General features: G+C 38.7%; 1 protein-coding gene across 2 annotated transcripts; it reads right to left on the reverse strand.

Annotated features, from left to right (window-relative positions):
* Window positions 1–646: 646 nt before the first annotated feature.
* On the reverse strand, window positions 647–10,162 carry LOC146517270 (perforin-1-like). 2 transcript variants are annotated; one of them, XM_085163614.1, is made up of 10 exons: window positions 9,634–10,162; window positions 5,921–6,207; window positions 5,755–5,834; window positions 5,321–5,366; window positions 4,768–4,910; window positions 4,521–4,659; window positions 4,352–4,432; window positions 2,459–2,955; window positions 2,267–2,360; window positions 647–1,317 (listed from the first exon to the last, which is right to left on the reverse strand). In XM_085163614.1, exons 2-10 carry the CDS (start codon window positions 6,188–6,190, stop codon window positions 1,105–1,107), a joined length of 1,563 nt encoding a protein of 520 aa, XP_085019740.1. In that variant the 5' UTR covers window positions 6,191–6,207; window positions 9,634–10,162; the 3' UTR covers window positions 647–1,104. The 2 variants fall into 2 exon arrangements, with proteins under 2 accessions (XP_085019740.1, XP_085019738.1); XM_085163612.1 differs by lacking the exon at window positions 9,634–10,162 and adding an exon at window positions 6,997–7,525 and having other exon boundaries at window positions 649–1,317.
* Window positions 10,163–10,788: the final 626 nt, after the last annotated feature.

Below are 10,788 nucleotides of genomic sequence, written 5' to 3' on the forward strand. Positions count from 1 at the left end.
GGAGTAACAGTCACCAACCTCAAGTCCTTTGTGACAGAATTCACTGAAATGGCAGAGTCCGTTCTACTCACTGCGAGTCCAAAGGTTGCCAACCCGATGTCAGCTGACTCCGATGAAGCCACAGGAATGAGCCGGGATGTGGTGCGACAATGACAACGGAGCCTCCATCTTCCCTCCAAAGGAGGGGCAGAAGATTCCATGATGGATGACGAAGGGGAATTCTTCAGCTGTCAGGACCACCAGTGTGTCTGCATCTGGCCTTGTGCTGGCCCATGTGTGGGCCACCTCTGGCAAATTTGGATTCTTATTTACAAGAATCCAAATAAAGCATTCTGAATATAGCTTGCTTTATTTATAAAATTGTCATGATTTATTAGAGCTCTTTTAATTAAAATGCCAAGGCTCCTTTTTTGTCTTTGTGCAGACCTGCCAAAATATATTTCAAATCCATGTTATTCAGACCATTAGATGGTTTTTCAGTTCACCAGTTCCCATTTTAAATGAGAAATAACTCAGCAGAGGTTTCTGGATCTCAGTTATATTTGCATCCACAGGTTTAAACACCATTAATCCTAAATAGTTGAACTCTGTACTCAACCAGTTTTTGACAGAGTGGTGAACTCCTTTATGCATGTTTGGAAACAAGATTGTACTGGCCACAGTAGATGTGGGATATCCGAAGCTTATCTGAGACTACTGGCAGATAATAAGAATTATATATCTAGAGGTACCTCTTATAATAGAGGTGTCCCCTTTAAGGACCCAAAGAACATGTTTTTGACAGGCTTTATTTGAATCAGAAGTAAAGTGACACAACAAGGATTTGATCATTTTTACACAACTGAAATTAGACTCACATATTAGTAGAAATACACAGCAGCTGATTCAGTGTGTGTGTAATTATTTATAATTAAAAACTACTGAAAACCAAAAAAAGTATGATTTTTCTATCATTTAAAAATATTAATATATGAATACAGCCCTGAACTTTAGCTTATATAAAGGCTAAAAACTGAAGACAGTTATCTCTTAGTGGTAGCAAAATAAATCCATAAACTGATGAGTCACATGAATTTTTACATTAATTAACTCAAAATACATTTGTTATTTTGCAGATGGTTGGTAACTATTACACCGGTCTCCAGCCAGATGAGGGTCACATGTCAGAGTGTATCGGACCTCAAAACCTCCTCTTTTAGCTGGACAGGTAATTGTGTGTGTTCCCTGCTGAAGATACTTGAGACATGATCCCAGACGGTCATCAAACGTTACGTCCTTGTCCCAAACTTCAACCTTCAAACCAGAGTGTGTGTCCACCTTCACAAGAAAATTAATCAAACAAGAGTTTTAATTTTCATCCTTCCAATTTTTATTTTAGGTTTGTGAATCATAAACAGTAATAAGGACAATTGGACAAATTCAAAAAATATTTTTTAAAATCATATTTTCATTTAAATTCAGATTGGAAACTTTAAAATGATTTAAAGTTAATCTGTGATAGAGACACACTGGTGAATTCCTGGGGGGCACTCACATATCACTTTTTTCTCTTAAACCTGTCTCCTTGACAGATTTAATCAGTTTATTGATGACTTTTATAGGCCCATCCACAGAATTATTTTTGTTTGGCTGTAAAACCACCTACAAACAAGTACCTATATAGTTATGGTTAGCTGAAGAATGGCTCTGTGAATAGCAGAATACTTGATTGTTTTCCCAAAATCTATTGAAATCTGGGCACTTTCCAAATAAAATGATAAATCATGAAAAAGGCCTTATCAGCAAGATCAACTTATTGCAGCAGAAGACATTTAAGGCAGGATCCACATGGTGCCTTTTAACAAAATGAGCGGGTTGTAAGTATATTGCAGAAGTGTTGTGCTCATTTACCTTCAGCATTTTAGTATTATAGTAAAAACTGTAGCAAATGTGTTCAAAACCACTACATAGCTGATATTACTTTTATTGCTTGCCAAGTCATTGTGTACACTGTATCACGGAATTTGTTGTTACAGCAGTTTTACAGGTTTTACAGCCACTAAAACTTGAAACCATAAGTTTGGTAGTAGAGTTTGGTTATTTGGGTCAATGTAAGGTAATCCTTTTGCTGTCAGTTTAGGTACAAACGTATCAAACCTTTTTTGGCAATTATGGCTTTGATTGGGACAAACCACAACAATCTTTTTTTTAGGTTTGAAAAGTAAATCAAGTCTGCTGACTCTGAGCCCAAAAGACTTATGATTATCCATAGTAAGGTTTTACTGACCTTGCCCAGATCATAATAAGCATTCCACTGGGGGTTGTTTGACCGAATCCAACGAGTCTGCCGATAGATGGAGCCAAACCACATTTTTACATAGCTGTATGTAGAAGCAAAGAAAGAAGAGCAACAGAAGAATTATTAAGTCTATTTGATATACCACCTCCAAATTTGAATCCCTGGCCAGAGTCTATTCACCCCTCAGTCTTGCCAGTTGGATCTCCTTTCAGGTCCCAGGCTCGCAAAATGGTAACCTTTAGCGTCCCCCTCCAGGCTTGCAGAGGACAGCAGTTGGAAGCCAGATTAGGAATGTTTGAACAAAAGTTTGGCTCACTGGGTGATTTTTTCACAGCATTGTCCTCTAAGTACTCCTCAATGGCAGCTTTCATCCCTGTCTTTTGTGTATAATTTGTCATCAGCTCGTAGATTGGCCGAAGGGAGTAGGAAACAACATCTGGGTGATCCTTCAGTGTCTTCAGCCAAGTTAGATAGCCAAGGGAGTTATTATGTGTGAGTGCAAACTCTCCCAACCAACCATTGCCTCCTACCACCTCTGTGTAGTGTTGGTGGAGTCCAGAGCCGTATGTAACAGAGAGACCCTGGTTTTGAAGGACCTTGTTGCAAGAGTCTCTGTTACCAGATAGTTGCAACTTGCCCAAGCCAACAGAGAAACCCAGCGATAAACAGGAGTGGACCTGCAGGACAAGAAGGGAAAGAAAATGTCAACAAATATATTTCAGGAGAGTTATTATTTTACATCAATGCAAGCTTTCAAACATCAAACAGACTTGAGCCTGAACTGTAACACATGAAATTCAACCTGTATTAATCACCATGTTCAAAAAAAAGAGATGAAAGAGGCAAAACTGTGTGCCATCGTCAGGAGTTAGAGTGGTTTTTAATTTTAGTTTTGGTTTGTTTGTTTTTTGTTTGTTTTTTGGCACAACACTCAGAGATGGAGAAAGATAAAAAAAAGGCAGGACAGGAGAGGAAGAAGAAAAGTTAGATTTAAAGGTAAGGACTGCTAAGTGACGCTTGACAAACTGGAAATTTAAAGTTACGTGTCCTTACAAGTTGTCATGTTTGTAAATCTGATATTGGGTCTGTATATTTGAAAATATGTTTTTTCATATTGTGAAGCGTGCTGCAAACAAACTGAGGTAGATTAATGGTATTATTTAAAGACTGCATGAAAACACTCTGCAGTTTAGTGCAGGATAAACAGGTTAGTTTGCTGTACTGTGATGGGTTTAAAGCAGGGCTGTCCAGGCCGCCTCAAGGGCCGGTGTCCTGCAGGTTTTAGATCTCACCCTGGGTCAGCACACCCGAATCAAATGATTAGTTCATTGCCAGGCCTCTTCAGAACTTCAAGACATGTTGAGGAGGTCATTTAGCCTTTTAAATCAGCTGTGTTGGATCAAGGACTCATCTAAAACCTGCAGGACACCGGCCCATGAGGCCTGGAGTTGGACACACCTGGTTAAAAGTAAAGACCAGTGTGTGACTGGTGCACAGTGGATATGGTGCTCATGGTTACATTGAGTATATAAATAGTGTACTGTCATAGTAGAGGATGGAAATCAGCCAAGACAACTCATGAAATATCCGCTGACATTTTGAATTCAGTTGTGTACATTCACAAAGAGTAATAAATCTCAGAGCCGCAGGTCAACTGATCACAACCTGTACAATAAAAAAATCTGCTGGATCCTACAATAAAAATTGTGATTCTTTTCCGTATGCTGAGCCACGCCAACTTATTTTAGGGTTCCCCAACCCGCTGAATCTGACTGTGCTCATTTTCCTGTTTAGAGGCAAAGTCACCCTCTGCAATGTAGAAAACAGAAAATAGAGCTATGTTTTTATTTTCCTTCTTTTTGTCTGCTCATGTTCTGCTTAACAGATTCAAGCTGAGAATATTTATTACAATTAAAATTTGACTAAAGCAAAGTTTGTATTCTAAAGTACTTATTATTTTTATTGTTATATTATTACACTGTTTAGTTAGTTCTGCACAAAAAATAGCTGGTGCCTTGAGGCAACTATTGTTGTGATTTTGCATTGTATAAATAATGAACTTTATGTATGTACCTGATCTGAGGTGAGTCCGTTTAGTGAGGACAGACAGGTTCGTGCAGCTGTGACTCGCCTCAGTCGACCACCAAGGTGAACCTGCAATGTGGTGCAAAGTTGGTGATATAAATGCTTTTTTTCAGTTATTATTTTTAAATAAGGTAATTCACAGTGTGTGTGTTTTAACCTGGCGGATGTAGTGTGTGCCATAGGTGTGTATGAGCTGACTGTACTGAGCTCTGGTGAAGCTGTTGTAGAAACCTGGTAGCTTAGCTACAGCCGAACTGAACTCAGAGCTGAGAGGTGGTCTGTCTGATACTCGGTAACTGGACACAAAGAGACAGATTAGTAAATGATCTCAACAGAAGCTTTTCAAACCATGATTACAGAATAACCTAAATTTATCTGACTATTCTGAGTTATTCACAGCCTACCTGTAATGGTTGCAGGTGACCCTGTGTGTGCTGAAGGTGTGGCGGTCCTCTTTGGTCCTTTCTGAAGCAAAGTTATAGGCAGTGGATTGCGTTCCTCCCACATCCAAGCTAGCAGCCACAAACTTCTCTAAATTTAGGCCAACCTGTTATAATAAATGAGACAAATGATTAATGTGTAGTCAAATACGGGACTTTACAGAAGTGTTTCATTTTATTCACATTTTAGCTCGCCAGTACTGAGACATTTTGTGATGTATTTGTCCAGATCCTAATTTATGTTCAAACATGGCCTCATGTTTGAACATAATATAAATTTATTGTGTAATTTATTATGTAATTTTCCTACTTGGGTCAAATAAATATTGTCTTGAGATGTTGAAGTGTATGAGAGTAAATGTGTACTTTGTTGATTTCTTTTCAGAACATTGGTTCTGAATTTGATGCCAAAAGGTACATTTCATTTTTGGTCACAACTGGCAGTCTTGTGAAGGCGTGATTACTGCACCAAGATGCAGGTAAAATATATCATTAGTATAGTAAAAATGTGCCCTACCTTCCAGTCAGCACTGTCCTGGGAGGTGTAAGTGTCAACCAAAGAGCTGTGAATACAATTCAAAGTAAACGATCACTGTAAAATTTGAAAGTTAGTATTTACAGATGAACACCTGTTATTGTAATTAGACTTTCAGCTGTGAATAATACGATGAAGAGAATTTAGGCCAGAGAAGGTGTTTAGCGATCAAAATGCTTACTATTAAATTAGTTTCATCATTGCCAAAGACTGAATGAGTTTAATTAGATGGAAATCTTTAGATAAAGAGTCAACGGCTGAGCCACAAGATGCTCAGTTGTCACAACTGTTTTTCATGGTAACAGATGCGTTCCCAGTTTAGCCTGAGTATAAACAACATAATTTAACTGTGCACATTTGTCTTTGGAAAGCATGCACTAATTTTAAACAATGATAAAAATGTAATAAAACTATACCTAACAGAGCTGTGGGCACTGCTGTAAATGTCGGCACTGCATCGGCTGAATGCACGCCAGTCCACTGCAGAGACTGGCAGCTGAAAATGAAGACAGATCATGAACATGTACACATAAAGTGTGTGCTACTTATCAAATGGCTCTTTGTTGTTGCATCTTTATTTACTTTTTGCAGCATGTTGCCTTGAAGCGGATTGGAGCAGAGAGTACATGTTTCACTTGGGGTGAGGTAGGTATTCACATCAATCACGTAGGCTCCCTTTCGTCGCAGAGTGACCACATCAAATCCCTCCCCCACCAGGTTGTGACCTGGTACAAAAGGAGCAACCGTGCACTGGACGTAGTTTCCAGTCTGACAGGAAAGAACAGCGGAGTTGCAGGACAGAAAGAGAAGGAGGCTCAGGTAGAGAGGAGGTGGGGTTGAATAAGACCGCATGGCTGCAGTGAAAAAGACTGATATTTTGGAGAGAAAGAGAGAGAGAGAGAGAGAGAGAGAGAGAGAGAGAGATAAAGACATAAGTGATCATTTCAACAGCAGGTGATTCTCAGTAAAGTAAAGAACACCAAATGTTTGCAAACATGCAGCCTCACCTGACTGCAGGTTTCCCCAACCTTATAAACAGTACAGGACACAACAGTGTGCGTATTAGTGATTTGCATAATATTATAAGCTTGAGTAAACCTGCAGTCAGCTGAGACTCGATGGGTGAGGAAATGTTTTTCCCACTTAAAATTCTGTGACTGGATGAACAGAATCAACTCTCTGGGATTCCTTATGTGTATTTAAAAACATTCATTAAAAAAATCTGTTTTTAAAAAAAAAAATCTGGATACCTCTTTCGCAGTTTTTCCATGGCAGAGATTTCTGAAATTTGTTTTAATCATCACTGCTCAAAAATGTAATTTTCCTTTTTATTAAAATGTTGTGCTCACACACAATTGTATGTGCAGTTTCTCTTTTGTAATATGGTTTCAGTATCATATACTGTAGTATCTTGTGTGAGAAGCTGTAGTCAATAAAGTATTGTTATTTGATTCAAGTCAACATTTTTCATATTGACTTGACTCACATGTAAAATGATCTTGACTTAAAAGAAGATAAGAAAAAAATCACTAAATTGAAATGCAAGCACACATACATAAACAAATAAAAGGAGAGGCTTTATTTAAACACTGTATCTCTGTCTGTCTTATTAAAATAAAGTTAACAATAACTTTGTGTACCATTAAAAATGTTTCTACCTTTTCCAAATGCTGTTGAAGTTGCTGTTCCTCTGTCAGTGATGCAATTCAGACAAAAGCAGGACAATGAGCCAACAAGACTTGTTCAAAAACAGACAGAGAAGCACAGCTTTTAAAGAACAAGATGAGTACACGTGCTACAAATCAACAAAGATAAGGATCGTTAAATAAACCAACAATGGCTTTTTGGACCCTGGATTAAGGAAGTGTCCTTGGAATAACTTCCTTGTCAATGCTGAGAAGCTGTTTGAGATTATGTGCCCTCTTAACAATAGATGTAACTGTATATGTGTAAGAGAAAGAGGGCTGTCAGCCCCCAAACCACAAATTTCCAACAACAGAGATGCCACACATGCACATTTGGTTCAAATATCAAAAATGATTTGGGCCATGTATATTTTTATCTTCATTGCCAAATCTATTTGTTCAAAAAATAATTAAATAACTAACGCAATTAACAATATAATTAAATAATAAACAGACTGGCGACCTGTGCCCCAACTGTACAACTATGGCACCTCGGATACGCTCCATCCCTCAGCCCTGCGACCCTGATGAGGATAAGAAGAAGAGAATGGATGAATGGATGCCAAATTTAATAATAAATGTTTAGGTAACAGAGGCGTTATCAGTGTTGTACTGCTGGCTCTGCAGTCACTAGATATAAAGTCTGTCTTCATTCTGGGTAAATGTGTCACGTTTATTATCGCGGCTCTGATTGTTTTCCCTGTTTCACTCCTTTCTTCAGTTGTTTTTCAGACACCCACAGGTGCCCTTGGACTTTAATTGCTCCTAGTGTCACTCACTTGTTTGGCATTACCTGAATCAACTTTGTGTGTAAACATACCTGAAATCTTTTACTAGTTGTTTTCAGCAGTGAAATGAATACATTACCTATAAATCAACTTCCTTTTGCACATTTGTATTTTTCATTTGTAAACTTGTTATGTTATTCACTATAAAACATGTTCCATCACCACCTAGGCTTACAATTTCAATTAATATCCAAACCTTTAAGTAGTCAGGCTATTCATTTTCAAACTGTAAAAACATTACACACAGACGCTGGCTGTATCCCAATTCAGGGTCTGCAGCCTTAAAGTACGCAGCCTCAATGATCCTCAAGGGCCGCGTACTTAAAGACCGCTAAGGCTGGAAGTGCGAGGCTTGTGAAATGGGACGGTCTAGCCTCCGTTGCGCTGCCCAGGTTACCTAGCAACCATAATACTAACAGCTGGAAACGTTTCATACACCATTGTTTGACAGAAATGAAGGAGACAATCTTTTGTTCATTTGTTTGTTTGTTTCTACATGAGCTTTGATCATTCTCTGTATGATTAAGGTCAGCTACTGAACGGCGTATATTTTAAAGTAAAGGCTTTAAAACCAAGTTAGTACAAACCTCACTAATGTCACATAACTTTGCCGACTGTGGCAAAGTTATGTGACATGTAATGTTCTTCGTTATTAAACATTTGCACATAAATAAGTGACATAATATTCAGTACTTACTTAAAGTTTACTCTTCGGGTGCCCCTCACCTTTTTTGCGGCAAAATTATCCACACCCACCGCCGCGCTATGCATTCTGGGATATGTTGGGCCACGAAGTCTACGCCGCCACGTCCTTAAAATTCAGGGAAATGAAGGACGCATTTGAGGGCCGCATTTCGAGCAGCCTTCGAATTGGGACAGCCTTCGTCGCGTCACGGTGATGTAATCGGCCTTAAAATGCGGCCTTTAAGGCTGCAGACCCTGAATTGGGATACAGCCAAAGTCTCACGAAGAGACTCTCAAGAGAGAGACTTAGTGTTGTGTTTGAAGTAGTATACCTTGCCTGTAGAGGTAAACACAAAGATCATTAAGCATACATGTTATTAAAGTATTTTCCCCCCTTTCAGCTGCTCAATAATGCAAATATATAATAAGCCAGTCTAATGGTAGCAACGTAGTGCATTTAGGGACGTAGACATGATCATCCTGCTGAAGTTTAAGTAACTTTTAATATGGCATGTTGATGTCAGACGGTGTAATTTAGAAATTGTTTCCCATAAAATCATCTCTAGGGGTTACAGAGAGTGAGTGAAAAAGAGAAAATATCCAGTTTTCTCAGTGAAAATGCCTGAGTGTGTAGTTTCATACCATGGATTCATACCATGGATAATCCTCTATTTTAAGGTACAGTATGGCCAAGATTTATTTATTTTTACAGAATTAAATTTCATCTCTGTAATATTCTGAATATTTATAATTGAGCTATTTGTATATAGTAGAGCTATTTCCCAATTTTGTGAACTTTGTAATATATTGTATTATTTAATTTAATTCAGTATATTACTGTTCTTATTGTCTTGGAGCAACTGTAACCACATAATTTCTTCAGAGATTAATAAAGTATTCTGAATCTGATGATTCTGATGATGAGACAGCTTTGAGCTGGTAGGAAGGTGACAATAACTCGCATAACCACTCATTAAAACCAGGGTACTGTCAGGGTTCCTGGGCCGTTGACCCGGTATTTTCAGTTCATGTTCATTGTTCATTCTCTGCATGTTCTACTTCCTGTTTTACTCTGTGCATTATGTTCTAGTTCTCTTCCCATTTATCATTAGTTCATTATGTTCAGCTGTTCACTCACCTGTCTCTAATCACTCATCATTCAGCCTGTGTATTTATGTTCCCCAGTTCCACCAGTCCAGTGTCGTGTCATTGATGTTGCCATTATTGTCGTTCCCGTCTGTATTCAGTTATTCAGCCAGTTAGTTTGTCAGTCTTGCCGTTCCTGCTTTGTTCATTCACCCACTCCAATAAATCCTCGTCATTCTGCACCGTGAGTCCAGCGTTTGGGTCATCTCTTCCTCGCCTCCACACACCACAACCCCTGACAGGTACACAGAAGAGCATCTCTGAGCAAACAACATGCTGAACTTGCGGATGAGCACACCAGTCATGCACTACTGCCAGCTAACCCTCTATGCCAAATGAGTACTACTTAATACCTGAGTATCGTTGCCGACCATGTCTATCTGTTTTTAATCCCAGTGTACCCATCTTAGGAAGGCTGCCTCCACAATAATGTGTTGTCTCACAAAATTCAATTCATCTCAAGCTGGTTTTTTGCACATGATAATGATTTAGCTTTACTCAAAAGGTCTCCACAGTCACCAGATCTCAATCCACTAGAGCCTGATGGGATATGGTGGAACAGGAGATTCACCTCATTGATGTGCAGCTGACAAATCTGCAGCAACTTTGTGATGCTGTCATGTCAATATGAACCAAAAACCTCTGAGGAACATTTCCAGCTGTTTCCCATTTCCCTATTTAACCAATAAGAGCCAAGACCCATTTTTACTGTCAGGAAAACTGGGAGAGTCAATTTTGAAACTTCAACAGAACCTTTCCTCAATGTGTACAGGGGCGTGGGTTCTTATGGGTAAATCTATGAGGTGATTAAGGTGAATGATTAAGGTAGTTCTGGGATCCAGGCTATTATTAGCAAACTGTACCTAATAAAGTGAGTATAAACAATGGAAATGAGTGTCTTCGTTAAATCCAATCCAACCTAACAAAAATAAAAGCATGGGCTGCTTCCACGAAACATGAAGCATTACAATCGCTAACAGCTGTATGTGCTAAAAGTACATTTTAGTATGATAATCTAATCTGATACCTGCTAAATATTAACTTATCACTACTGCCTTTGCAATTATCATGCTAACTCACTTTACCTTTCTTTACTTTGCATGATTTATTCCAGACATGTCTCACAAATCTAGCTGCATCACATGAC

Source organism: Neolamprologus multifasciatus, chromosome 6 (genome assembly GCF_963576455.1).
Source record: "Neolamprologus multifasciatus chromosome 6, fNeoMul1.2, whole genome shotgun sequence".
In the NCBI taxonomy this organism is placed as follows: domain Eukaryota; kingdom Metazoa; phylum Chordata; class Actinopteri; order Cichliformes; family Cichlidae; genus Neolamprologus; species Neolamprologus multifasciatus.